The sequence below is a fragment of the Lycium barbarum genome, chromosome 9 (genome assembly GCF_019175385.1).
Source record: "Lycium barbarum isolate Lr01 chromosome 9, ASM1917538v2, whole genome shotgun sequence".
NCBI classification, from domain to species: domain Eukaryota; kingdom Viridiplantae; phylum Streptophyta; class Magnoliopsida; order Solanales; family Solanaceae; genus Lycium; species Lycium barbarum.
The window spans coordinates 24731225-24745899 of NC_083345.1; the positions used below are offsets into that span (position 1 = coordinate 24731225).

Sequence of the window (14675 nt, forward strand, 5' to 3'; positions counted from 1 at the left end):
CTATAAAAATTTATTAATATTTTTTAAAAGAGAAGATTTGTTTAAAAGAAAATTATTTTCCTCTTTTTGAGATAAAACAATAGTAATATTTAAGCATCAGTTGATACTTTCAATTTTAATTCGATTAATTTAAATGTGTAAAATACTTATTATTTTTTATTAAATTTTGATTTGAATAATTATAATTCAAATTATTAAATTAATTTTACATGTTTAAAACGAAATAAAGTAGAAATTGATTTTCTATTTAAACGAAGAAATGCTATTTTTTAATTTTTGATAAATATTCTCGGTTTAGCTCATTTTACCTGTCATGTTGTCTTTTGCATGATTTTTTAAGGAAACGTGAATAAGAATTATAATTTGACTAATTTACCTTATTCATTATTTGATCTCCATTTGATATTAATCTCTTTTCACATTTATTAGAGTAAGAATAAAAATGAAAAAATAATTCAATTCTATCTTATTTTAAAATATAAATATTTTAAGTATATTTATTTTAGTAAACATAACAAATAAATGACATGGCGGAATAGCAAATACAACAATTAAATATTTAGATTAGATTTCAGATTGATTATTTTTTTAATATGGGGTCCAATTTTTTTTTTCATGAGTTTGGAGAGGGTGGGGTTCACTTTTTTTTTATGAGTTTGGAGAGAGTGGGGTCCACTTTTTTCCTTTTTTTTAAATATTGCTTGACGTTTTTAGTATGGGATCCACCCTTTTTTTTTTAAGAGTGACTGACGACGAAGCATGGGTAAACCGATGCTTCTATATAGTAGAAAAATAGAAATATAATAAAATATTTCTATCTACTTTTTAGAAGAGTTGGTAATATAAAGTATAAAATGTCATTTTTTTTGCTCTTAAATAGAAAGGTGGGTGGGACCACAAATGATTTTTTTGCCCTTAAATAAAAAAGTGGACCAAAGGACGGACGACGATCTTGCTTATAAATCGGCTCTTCTATATAGTAGTAAAGTAATACATATTTCTACTACATTAGAAGCACCGAATGGTGCACTTTTTCGTCATCCGTTTGTGGGCCCAAAAAAATTGTGGGCCCACATATTAAACACAAACCAACCAATATTAAAAAAAAATGTGATCCCTATATTAAACACAACCCAACCAATATTTAAAAAAAAAAAAAAAAAAAAGTGGAACCCACCATCTCCAAATTCACGGAGAAAAAAAAAAGTGGACCCCATATTAACAAAATCAAGCAATATAAAAAAAAGTGAATCCCATAGTAAAAAAACAAACAATGTCAAAAATGAAAGTAGATTATTTTTCCATTCCTTTCCAAAATTCCATAATCCCTTCCCGAACCAAACATGAATCTTTCGATTCATTTGGCTCTCACGCTCAATTACTTAATTTACCTAAAAAAAAACGTGCAGACTTTGTATTCGTAGCAAACACTAATATAATAAAGTTTTAGATACAGAGCACAAACTATAATGTTATATTAATCATGTTTTGAACATTAAAAAAAAAAGTAAAAAAAGGTGGAACCCGCCATCTCCAAACTCACAGGGAAAAAAAAAGTGGGCCCCATATTAACAAAATCAAGCAATATAAAAAAAAGTGAATCCCATATTAAAAAACAAACAGTGTCAAAAAAACGTGCAGACTTTGTATTCGTAGCAAACACTAATATAATAAAGTTTTAGATACGGAGCACAAACTATAATGTTAACTGTGGGCCCACATATTAAACACAAACCAACCAATATTCAAAAAAAAGTGTGGTCCCCATATTAAACACAAACCAACCAATATTAAAAAAAAAAGTAAAATAAGTGGAACCCACCATCTCCAAACTCAAGGGGAAAAAAAAGTGGACCTCATATTAACAAAATCAAACAATATTAAAAAAAGTGAATTCCATATTAAAAAAACAAACAATGTCAAAAAAAAAAAAAACGTGCAGACTTTGTATTCGTAGCAAACACTAATATAATAAAGTTTTATATACGGAGCACAAACTACAATGTTATATTAATCGTGTTTTGAACATTAAAAAAAAAGTAAAAAAAGTGGAACCCACTATCTCCAAACTCACGGGGAAAAAAAAGTGGATCCCATATTAACAAAATCAGGCAATATAAAAAAAAAAGTGAATCCCATATTAAAAAACAAACAATGTCAAAAAAAAAAAAAACGTGCAGACTTTGTATTCGAAGCAAACACTAATATAATAAAGTTTTAGATACGGAGCACAAACTACAATGTTATATTAATCGTGTTTTGAACATAGTAGGGCACTTTTTCGTCGTCCATTTGTGAGCCCAAAAAAAAATTGTGGGCCCACATATTAAACACAAACCAACCAATATTTTAAAAAAAAAAAAAAAGGTAAAAAAGGTAGAACCTACCATCTCCAAACTCACGGAAAAAACAAAAGTGGACCCCATATTAACAAAATCAAGCAATATAAAAAAAAAGTAAATCCCATATTAAAAAAACAAACAATGTCAAAAAAAAAAAACGTGCAGACTTTGTATTCGTAGCAAACACTAATATAATAAAGTTTTAGATACAGAGCACAAACTACAATGTTATATTAATCATGTTTTGAATATTAAAAAAAAAAGTACAAAAAGTGGAACCACCATCTCCAAACTCACGGGGAAAAAAAACTAGGCCCCATATTAACAAAATCAAGCAATATAAAAAAAAGTAAAAAAGTAACAATGTCAAAAAAAAAACCTGCAGACTTTGTATTCGTAGCAAACACTAATAATAAAGTTTTAGATACGGAGCAAAAACTATAATGTTAATTGTGGGCCCACATATTAAACACAAACCAACCAATATTAAAAAAAAAAGTAAAAAAGTGGAACCCACCATCTCCAAACTCACGGGGAAAAAAAAGTGGATCCCATATTAACAAAATCAAGCAATATAAAAAAAAGTGAATCCCATATTACAAAAAAAAAAACAATGTCAAAAAAAAAACGTGCAGACTTTGTATTTGTAGCAAACACTAATATAATAAAGTTTTAGATACGCAACACAAACTACAATGTTATAATTAATTGTGTTTTGAACATTAAAAAAAAAAGTAAAAAAAGCGGAACCCACTATCTCCAAACTCACGGGAAAAAAAAAAAGTGGACCCCATATTAACAAAATAAAGCAATATAAAAAAAAAGTGAATCCCATATTAAAAAAACAAACAATGTAAAAAAAAAAACGTGCAGATTTTGTATTCGTAGCAAACGCTAATATAATAAAGTTTTAGATACGGAGCACAAACTACAATGTTATATTAATCGTGTTTTGAACATAATATATAGTGTATATATATAATCACTATTCAAAGACAACTACATACACATAGATGCATTATAATCTAAAGTGTTGGGCCCGTGCGCTAGGTCATCTAGTATATATATATATATATATATATTATGTTCAAAACACGATTAATATAACATTGTAATTTGTGCTCCGTATCCAAAACTTTATTATATTAGTGTTTGCTACGAATACAAAGTTGACAAAAATTTATTAATACTTTTTAAAAGAGAAGAGTTATTTAAAAGAATACTATTTTCCTCTCTTTAAGATAAAACAATAGCAATATTTAAGCATCAGTTGATACTTTGAATTTTAATTCGATTAATTTAAAGGAGTAAAGTATTCTATTGTTAATGTATGTAGATTGGGCTAATACCTATTATTTTTTATCAAAATTTGATTTGGATAATTCCAATTCAAATTATTATATTAATTTTACATGTTTAAAATGAAACAAAGTAGAAATTTGATTTTCTATTTAAATGAAGAACTACTATTTTTTTATTTTTGGTAAATATTTTTGGTTTAACTCATTTTACTTGTCATGTTGTCTTTTGCACGTTTTTTTTTTTACATTGTTTGTTTTTTTAATATGAGATTCACTTTTTTTTTTTTTTAATATTGCTTGATTTTATTAATATGGGTTCCACACTTTTTTCCGTGAGTTTGGAGATGGTGGGTTCCACATTTTTATTTTATTTTTATTTTTTTAATATTGGTTGGTGTTTAGTATGGGGCCCACACTTTTTTTTAATGCAAGGTTCCACTTTTTTTTTTCCCGTGAGTTTGGAGATGGTGGGTTCCACTTTTTTTTTTTTAATATTGGTTGGTGTTTAGTATGGGGCCCACACTTTTTTTTTTAATGCAACGGATGACGAAGCATGGGTCCAAACCCATGCTTCTATATAGTTAAAATTACTACTATATTATATACCCATACCAAACTTCTTCTCCAATTTCCTCCCTTGTTAAAAAAGAAATGTATACAAGTACTAATTTTTTTTAATTTTTTATGCCAACCTAATTTGATGTTTTTGATTAGATTCTGCGTAAATCATTTATCTATACGGTCAAATCTCTCTATAATGACAGCATTTGTTTGAAAATTTTGATGACTGATATAGTAAGGTGTTGTTATGTATGTATACCGGCAATGACATTTAATGTTTAGATCTCATTTAGCTGTTATAAACAAAAGTATGCGAACAATTATTTTTCTGTATTTTATATGCTAAACGAAAACAATATACTTGTTAATTTTAAAAAAATTCAATTGATTTTTATATCTCATTAATTAAAAATTGAAGACTAATAAACCTATATATAATATAAAGCTAGGCATAGACAAGGTGATGAGGCACCTCTCTATGGCCTAGAATTGCATTTATCTTTTTTGTGGTTTTTTTTTGCCTTTTTCTCTTAATTTTATATTCAACTTATTCTTAAAAATATATAAATGGCCAAATAAATATTTAATTAGTGAGGCAGACGTTTGATAGATGAAAGAATTTAGTCCCCTTGGTCTCTTCCCATAAATTGTAACGGTATATTTCATGAAATAATTTGCAATAATGATCTCATCAATTACTTAGTAACTGAAGGGACGTTTAGAAAATGCAAAATGATAAGATTTTAGTCTTCTGCATTCTCTTTCCAAAATTGTAACCGCAGAAAGTTATTACTTATTTATATCATGGTATAATTTTCAAAACATATCTCATCATATCAAATGCTTGATGAAGCAATTGCTTTAGGGGGATAAGGCATTATCAACCCAAGATCATGCTTATAGCAGTGGAAAATGACAAGGTGAGATCTAAGGAATTCCATTCTACTTGCTATGCATTTGGGCTATCTCTATCATTTTCATGTGCTTGCCAATTGCCTCTCATATCTATTGATTTTTTTAGCTAACTGGTTTTGTTGTTTAAGCTTCATTATTTACATTGTTGTTCTAGACTATTGAAAAGATTGTCTACAATTCGATTCACCAACGGGTATCTCCCTATTGCAGACAAAAGAGTACATATTTCGTGAAGGTTGTAGACAGTTGAGGGGCCGGAAAAATTACAAATATGATAATAGCGTGCAAATATTTAATGGCTTTTGATGCCGCTCAACCAAAAGCATGTTATTAAGGAAGTGATGTGACAACTATCTTTGACGACCAAGGATTCTATTTATCTTCTTTTTTTCCCATTATTTTGGCTTTTTCTCCTTTTTTGGTTTATTAGTATCTAAATATTTTTGTTAAACTTTCTCCTTTCCCTATAATAAATGTGATTAATTTGCATTAAATTTATTAGTAAAAGCAAATAAGTTTTCCTTATGTCTAAGATGAGTAGATCACTAATTCCTCTTTTATCGGTCCCTTTTAATATGATTAATTTATAGTAAGTTTATTAGTAAAAGCAAATAACGCTCTCTCTCCAATCTCCCCCACATCTTTATCAGTAAAAGCAAAGATCACTACTCATTCTTTTCATTAATTTAAAAAAAAAAACTCAAAATTCATTATTAAAGGGAAACAATCGCATAATGAAATGCTACAACTATTACTGAAATTCATTATTAAATGATAAATCATAATGATTGATTAACATGGGTTTTCGGTTACTAAACTCTCCGAAAGAATCAAACTTACTTTGTGCATTCTTAAATCTATATAAAGGTTTTCACATTATCATTAGCTGATTAACAAGATATGGTTTGCAACTCTTTTTGCAAGAAAAATGATTGATAATGGAATAAAAAGAAAGTTTTGCAAGGTTTGATGAAATGAAACATGAAATAAAGCAAGAATGCAGATGGTGGAAGGTTACCGAAGCGTTGGAGGATGGTGGAGAGGAGTTTGGACAATTGCGAAGAGCCGTTAGTTTGATTCTATTGAGGTTTTTACAATTGAAGAAGAAACTACTCAAGGAAGAACCGAATCTGCAAAAAAGTGTAAACAGAGAATCGAAATCAGATGTAGCGAAGAATGAAGATAGAGGAACAAATAATGAAAAAGTAAAACCTGAATCAGAATCGAAGCGGAGGATCTGAAGAAATTTCAAAAAATGAATAGTATATATGTATTGAGGCTCTGACAACGTGTTTCCTCCCTTATCAAAGTTTGTTACTTTTTTTTTTAAATTTTTTTTATAAAGAAGTGATTCACTTTTTATAATATTCAAAATCATAATAATGTGCACTAAGATTTCATGGTAATCAAGTTCCCAAATATTAATTCCCAAAAAGAATGTTTTTTGTGTAACTAACAACTTTTACTTTCAAGTAACTATAAGAATGACAAACAAAAAAGTAACTAAAGAAAACCAAAAAAACAAGGAAAAGGCGCACTACATTGCTAAAACACATGATTAAATAGGGGAAAATAAAAAGGAAAATGGAAAGGAAAAAAACGAAAAATATTGTGAAGAAAAGAGGAATGCATGGCCAGATTTATTTGTTTCGTATTTTCTTTTTCTTTGTAAATCACATTTCTCCTTTGTTATTTTTTTCAAAATATGGTAAACATCATAAAATACTTTAGAAAGTAAAATGCAAAAATGCATATATAATTTTTATAGATACATATAAAAGATGTAGTTTCTCTTTTCTATCTAAAAATTTTCTTATAACTGCGCGAAGCGCAGACAAATTTACTAGTTACTAATAAATCCATAACTAGTTGTACCATATCGATAAAGAATTAAAATTTAAGGAACATATGCGTTTGCATCTAAAATTAATTGAGAATTTAAATATTTCAAGTTTGACTACAAATGTAGTTTGTTTCGTAATCTCTTTTGTTTCGTAAATTTCAGTTGTCTAAAAGTTTAACAATTGAATCTTCTATTTCACCAACCCAAGTAACTTTTTATTCTTAGGCCATTATAGTTAATTGTTGTTATAAAAAATGACAATTATAGAGAGGTTTAGAATAAATCTTAAATATTGTGTGATTATAAATCATTTTATTAAGGGTAAATGGAAAATTTTAAAGTTAAGTTTAGTTATTAATTATAGAAATGTGACATTTTTTTTCGAACAGACTAAAAAGGAAAGGAAAGGGTGTCAAATAAATTGGGACAGAAGGAGTGATAAATTTTAGATAAATATAATAGATCTGAATTAAAGTTATTAGATTATGCCAAGTTCGTACTAGTTTCACTTTATGTTGAGTTATTTTTTATGGAAAATATTTTTCATTATCAAAAGGAGGAAAATAAATTTCCTTGCTATATTATTTTTCTCTTTAATTATTTTATTTTTTAATTTTTTATATATTTGTTTCAACTAGCAATTAGAGTTTAAATTATTTATTACCCAAAAGTGTCGGCAGAACACATTCCAATTTGTTGATATTATTGGAAAAAAAAATCCCTGAGAAATACTTTTCACTCAACATCAAACACCAGAAAATATTTTATTCATGAAAAAGGACTTATATCATTCCAAACATATATATCTTAACTACTTATTTATTTCTTTGAAGGAATTATTTCAAGAAACTAGCTAGTCCTTTAAGGGGAAATATAAAATAAATAAAAATATAAATAAGATAAAGATATCAATTTTCTTTTGGTTTCAGAATTAGCATAACCATTTTCCAGTTAAAAAAAAGTGTCTCGAATATATTAAATTGGTCTTAATAGAACATAAGGATTGCTCAATTCGTGCGTATATAGTTAAGACAAACAAATAAAGTAAAGAACTACTTGTGTTGATTATTGTGATAATAAAACAGAGGTATTGAAATATCGAAAAGTCCCCATCAAATCTATGATTTATGAAGTTGCTAAAGATCAAGAGACGTGGGTGCTCGTACTACCCGTTCCAATCAAATCTATATCTAACTATGTATTAAAAAATAAAAGTTGACTAACTGGTATAGGCTATGGCATCACATGTTATGTAGGCGTGTAAGCATGTTACAAACATAACCGTATTTTCTTTTTCCAATAACCATCAAAACCAATAGTTAAGTGCTTGTTGAATTGAAAATAATATACACTATTGACACAGCCTTTGCTGAAAATCATGTGTTACACAACTAAGGTCTAAGAAACGTCAAGCATTTCCAAGGTAGGAAAACCCAAGACTCCAAAAACACACACATAAAAATATAATTATTCCAAGACCAAATCGAAAAGATAAATATTCCAAGAAACACATACTCCTTGCGTCTCAATTTAAGTGCCTAATTTTCCTTTTTAGTCTGTCAAAAAAGAATGTATCCTTCTATATTTATATAGTTGACAATGTAAACATCCTACATAACAAGTTTAAAACTAAAAGATTCAAATGATATTTTGGAACATTACACACATCTTTAATTTAGGATCACAAGATTCAAAAAATCTCTATGTATTTCTTAAATTTCTTGCCAAGTCAAACTAAAACACTTAAAATAGGACGGATAGAGCATTATGTTTAAGGAAATATATAAAGGGGGCCGAGGAAGGTAAAAATCAAACAACTAAACTGTTTTTAAACTCAACACTATTAATTACAGAGATAACACCCGCCAAGTAAAAGCCAATTGAGTGATCAAGTATAAGTCATTTGGGCATGAAATACTACTCTCTTCATCCAAAAATACTAGTGGCATTTTGCTTTTCGAGAGTTAATTGGACTAATATTCTAACCTAAATTATATTAGATTAAATCTGTATTTTAAAATTAAAATTTATATATTTGAATTAAGTAGGAATTCTTCTCATATCAGTATGGCGAGAATATACATGTTACAATGTTGATCAAAGTTCATATAGTTTGACTCTCGAGAAACAAATCCTGCCAAGTATTTTAGGTATTGACTTTGAACTTCAAGTGATGTTAAAATATTGTTTTGGAGGATATATCAAGTGAGATAAACTCACAACCATTCTTTGTTAAAGTAAAATTTTATGTTCAAACACAATAAGTTTTATAACTTTTAATTCAATTTCATCTTCAAATACTCCTTTTTTATTTAGCTTCAATTCAAATATTGTCCAAACATGTATCCCTTTCTTCATACTCTTTCAGAATACATAGATAATCTGAACAAGAAAAGAAAAAAGAAAATAAAAAGGTAAGTCCCAATAGATATGAGTTTGTAGAATTTTTTTTGAAGATAACCTAGAGGAGTAGAACAATTGTGGCACAGGCTATCTTTGTCAATAGGGACGGGGACAACGATGTCACACAAGAAAATGGCAGACGCAAAAAATCAACTCCAATAGTTCGATATGTCACAAGTTTATAGTTTGAATTTGTCCTTAGGTACATGCGACTTTCATGGTAAAAATTTATGTGCACCAGATGTTTACACCAAACAAGAAATGTAAGGTATATGCTTACACATATTTATCTTTTACTTCAAATTTAAAAACTTCATTATTTGATTTGATATAAACATCCAGTACATGTGCGGGTAAGTATCTACTATACTTCCATTTTCCTTCTATAGTAATTTTGGTATGATTATGATAAATGGATTTCTCTCCTTCTTCGGATAAATGAGGAATGAAAATGAAAGAAGGAATCATTGCTCGAAATCTGTAATAGTAAGAAGTTAACAAATAATTAATGAATTAGTCGAGAAACACGTAAGTGATCCGAACACTACCATAGTTAAAAAAAATTGTAAGAAAAGGCATTGGATATTTTTGTTTGGACCCCCCAGGGACCATAGAGCTGTTCAGAGGAAGAAACACGACTTACACAAGACAACAACAATAATTTGAGTAGACAGTGACAAAAAGAGAGAGCTTGCTTTCCCTGTACGCCCAAACTATTTTGGTGTTAGTCAGCAATCAATCGCATTCCCTACCTAAAATTTTCTCAATCTTTGCTCTAAAGTTCCAACTTTTAGGTAGTTGGTTTTAAAACGTCATGTTCATGCTTTTGAACAAAATTTGAGTAGTTGATTTTAAGGCACGATATGCTTCACAATATTATCCATTTGTCTTTATTTCAATTACTCGTGTTATAAATTTGGAATTTTTGTGTGAATTTCTTTAAAAGTCTTCCAAAAACTTGGCGTACCCATCTTGATAGTTATACACAACAAACCCGGGAAAACATAGATGTTCAATGTGATTATTCACCTTTTCTATCTTGATTTGATAAATATTCAATTTATCTGACATGATTATAGGATTCTGGGTGACGTTTTTCATTAAGTTCTCGTTAAAATTAACATCTTGACAATGGCTACACATGACCTGGTAGGTGCAAAATGAAGTGACGAATTTTCAAAGTAAGATACGAACAAAATAATATATTGGTGATTGTTGTTACAAGAAATTACTTGACACTAATATAAATAGAAGAATGGAAGACTATAAATACTTGTACTGAAGGCACATCCTCAGGGCTTCAACATGTAAATTTAACCCGAGTTGCCATAATTCCTACTTTTGAATTCAGCAAAGGGTAGTCTGTGATAATGACAGCATTTCGCAAGCTGCAAATACCGAAAAACCAGCTCTAGTCTCTTTTATTGGCAATCCTGCAAGGTTTAATTCCACTATGGAAACAGAACGCGTAAATCAGCGAAAATATGCCATATGTCTAGATGACTGAAATGGAGAAGAGCCAAAAGGAGAGGATTTTTGAACCCTTGGTGGAGTGACAACTGGCTTCTTTTTCTCTATCGTGGTCTCAGACCGCAACCAGTTCTCAACTACTGAAAGCAAATTGGGGGAAGACTTCAACTCTGGAAGCTCGGGTAACTTCTCAGACCTCTTCAGAGTTCCATCTTGGATGTAAACAAGATCTGTCGCCCATGTTTCCAGCCCATCAAATATATGTGTTGCATAGACAATTGTAGCTCCTCTCTGTTATAATGACATGGAACCAGAAAATTATTTTTTTGGCCTACCTTCTATTACCAGAATCTGTAACACAATTAGTATCTAAATTGGTTTATCAATATCACTTCCATGAACCTCAGTGTGGATATGGCTTACTAAATTATGTAGTTTTGCAAGACTGCTTAAATGGCACTTCACTATTTTCTATTGTGATTTTATTTCAGGTGACGCTAAGGGATGATTAGATACGCACTCTTCAGACTTAAATATCAACGAGTCCCCCACCTAGCCCTCTCAATCAACCCAAAATAAAAAAAATAAAAAAAGGAGAAAATCCAATGGGAATATTGAACATCAGTTTGAAAACTACCCTTGTACTGCTTAGATCCAGTTGACTGTCTACACACATGTAAGTTCAGAAATAAAAAGTGCATACCAGTTCACATTCTTCCTTGAAGAAATCCAATAAATCCATCCTCGCGACGACATCTAAGTCAACTGTGACCTCATCCAGTAAAAGAACCTGGATGAAAGCGATTCTCCATTAGCAACAGTCATCAAAGAAGTTAACCCACCCTACTGACAATTCTCAATGACAAAAAGTTATGAAGCTCCACTCCACAATGAAAGGAAGAAAAATGTAAGTGAGAGACAACCGATGAGAATGAGCACCAGAACTATTTCGGAAAAATTTAATATGGTGAGCCTACTGCAAATACGACCAATATTCTAGGAGGTTGATGCAAACCTTGGATCACCAAATCTTTACTTTGAACTCTGATAAGGTTGACTGTGGACCTATGCCTCAAAGATTACCTTGTAGGGGTGAAGGAGACCCATGCAGATTTGGACTCTACGCCTCTGACCATCCGATACCTTGTGCATACGCCATTGCAGATCAATATCCAGCAACTCAATCAACTTTTCTCTCCGAACTGGATCCACTCCTTCAACTAAATCATGACAGAAAAACAAAAAAAAGGTTGAAAATTTCCATTCAAACTCCACAAGTTCACATTTTTGCAGAAGATTACATACAGAATAGTCATGGTTATTTTTTTTGAGTAAGTGGTACTGTTGTATTCCTCAGCATTAACGATATGCTGGCAACCTCCAAAAAGGACAGTAAAGAAAAAGATTTTAAAGATAAAGATAAACTTACAGTGCTCCTAATAAATCTACAAGTTCATCTACATTCTGTATATAATAGTCAAGGTTATTATATCTCAAAATTCAGAAAACCGAATGGTATCAATAAATTCGGAACTCTACATATATTAATATTAGTCACGGACTCCAAGATCCAGAGGTAGAATGGTGCAAAAAAGGAAATCAGATTGAAAGTTTTACAATCATTGAAAGCCTAAAGTTTTCGATAACACATCGGTAGTTCCTGTAATAGATTAAATAGTTTAGGGGATCTTGAGAAAGCCTAGATTAGAAGGGTCATCAGCACATTTCATAAGTGATGCCTACAACTATATATTCTGCCTTTTCATAGCACGAGTCAATACATATATATCCACTGGAATGACATACAACAAGCACTTGATAGTGTAGTCATGACAGAAGATCATTATGTAATGCCATCAGGAGATTAAAAAAGGAAACTTAGAGAAAAAAGAGATTACACACCTCCGAATATCATATGTTCAGCTGAAAAATCTCCCTGAAGTGGAATATCTCCCTGAATTTTTGCAAAAAAAAAACAACGCCATTTAGACAAGGATTCTATTCAGCAAGGCCGAAGTTCTATGCTACAATAACAATAAAAAGACTGAAAAAGGAACTGTAAATTATAATGGAGGTAGCATAGAAGTCTTCAACCACAATAACCAACAACATTTGAATAATTAAGGATACATGCATCGTTCATCATACCCGAAGGCCGTTCAGGATTATTTCAGTAGGGTGCAGGGTACAAACAGAAGGCAGAGCTAGCGTAGGGGTTACAGGTTCGGCAGGACCCAGTAGCTTTAGCCAAATCTCCGTATTTGTTAAAAAATCTACTTAATATATATAAATATTTTATCCGGAATCCAGTAAGCTTCCTTTTCTATAATCCAGAACCCATAAACTCAAAATTTTGGATCCGCCTCTGGGTACAAAACTATTATTATGTACCTGTTACTACTTTAGGCCATGGAGCGAAATTAGTATAAATACATACAGTATATATTTTCAAAAAGTTGATCTACTACGACACTGATGCAGTTGCACCTACTGCCAATATGCTAAATCCACCGATGATCACACCCTCAATTCAACAACAACAACAACATACCTAAAGTAATCCCACAAGTGGGGTCCTGGCAGGGTAGGATGTACGCAGACCTTACCCTACCTTTTTGGGGTAGAGCGGCTGTTTCTGATAGGAACTCGGCTCAAAAGAAGTGTAATAAAAGCAGGTAGAAAGGAAAATAACCAGAACAAAAAGCAAGATAAACAAAGCAAATGAAGTGACAGATAGACAAAAAAGGCAGACACGACAATCATGAAGTACTTACAACAGCTCCAACATTTTTGCTCCAAGACTCTCCAAGGTAAGCCAGATCACCACTACAAACAAGGTGGGTGTCATGAAAAGCCGAAAAATTCAGCACCTTCACTACATCTTTTCCACCAACCATATGCTTTCCCGCCAATATCCTCAACAGAGTCGTCTTCCCTATTCCAAAATGAAAAATAAAAATTAAGTCTCGCAATTTATCCAACAAAATTGAACACAATGGGTGCAAAATGCCCAGTGATTTAGGAGTTAGTATGAATAGACATTTCTAAATATTCTTCTATACCCTCGGTTTCAATTTATTTGTCTGTTTTTAACTTAATACGGAGTTAAAGAAAGTACTTTTTGAATTTTGAGGTCCCAACTTACACACACATACATAGAATGTAACAATATGTTGTGATCTTACGTGGAAAGTTAGGAATTAAACATGTACCAAAAAATGAAATACACATTCTTTTTTAAAGACACTAAAAGGAAAAGTAAGATAAATAAATTAGACGTACCGGATCCATTAGCACCGACAAGGAGACATCGAGATCCGGGAGAAATGTTGAGATTAAAATCGAAAAAGATGGGACTTTGGAAATCGTATGAGAATTGCATTCCATTTACTTGAATACTGCTTGATTTTCCTTCCATCCTCTTCTTCTTTGTTTTTCTTCAATACTGTAGTGTAAATTATTCAATATGGTATTGTAAGCATTTCCCGGGTTGTATTTTATACCCGTTTTAAAAGCTGTCACCGCTTACCTAACTAACTCTTCTGACAACTGCTGAACTGGACGTTACCCTGTTGTTTGTATTCCAACCACAAAACCCCGTCGGTCCGGTCAAATTCGACCCGGATCCGATTAGTACACTTTTGGAGCTCCGAATTAAATGTCAATCTACCTTATGTGCTACTTTATGCACCACTAATGACACTTTTTTAGATTCAATTCAATTATTTTTTAAAGTTAAATTGAATTAAATGATCAATAATTTAAAATTAAAATCTAAACATGTAAAAAGTTTACAATATTATTATAAGTTGTAATTTTTCTCATATCACGTGATAAAAG

General features: G+C 30.7%; 1 protein-coding gene across 2 annotated transcripts; it reads right to left on the bottom strand.

Annotated features, from left to right (window-relative positions):
* Positions 1 to 10547: 10547 nt before the first annotated feature.
* LOC132610516 (ABC transporter I family member 21-like) lies at positions 10548 to 14491 on the bottom strand. 2 transcript variants are annotated; one of them, XM_060324838.1, is made up of 7 exons: positions 14365 to 14491; positions 14118 to 14280; positions 13610 to 13770; positions 12738 to 12789; positions 11919 to 12055; positions 11539 to 11625; positions 10548 to 11126 (listed from the first exon to the last, which is right to left on the bottom strand). In XM_060324838.1, exons 2-7 carry the CDS (start codon positions 14251 to 14253, stop codon positions 10839 to 10841), a joined length of 861 nt encoding a protein of 286 aa, XP_060180821.1. In that variant the 5' UTR covers positions 14254 to 14280; positions 14365 to 14491; the 3' UTR covers positions 10548 to 10838. The 2 variants fall into 2 exon arrangements, with proteins under 2 accessions (XP_060180821.1, XP_060180820.1); XM_060324837.1 differs by having other exon boundaries at positions 14118 to 14477.
* Between the last annotated feature and the right edge of the window lie 184 nt (positions 14492 to 14675).

Excerpts from the sequence above, each read along its gene's own strand:
- LOC132610516 (XM_060324838.1), bottom strand. The coding sequence starts at position 14,253 with ATGGAAGGAAAATCAAGCAGTATTCAAGTAAATGGAATGCAATTCTCA. Across the intron at positions 11,626-11,918 it reads GTCTCCTTCACCCCTACAAG|GTTCTTTTACTGGATGAGGT; the intron begins GTAATCTTTGAG and ends GCTTTCATCCAG. Across the intron at positions 11,127-11,538 it reads TCAAGGAAGAATGTGAACTG|AGAGGAGCTACAATTGTCTA; the intron begins GTATGCACTTTT and ends TCATTATAACAG.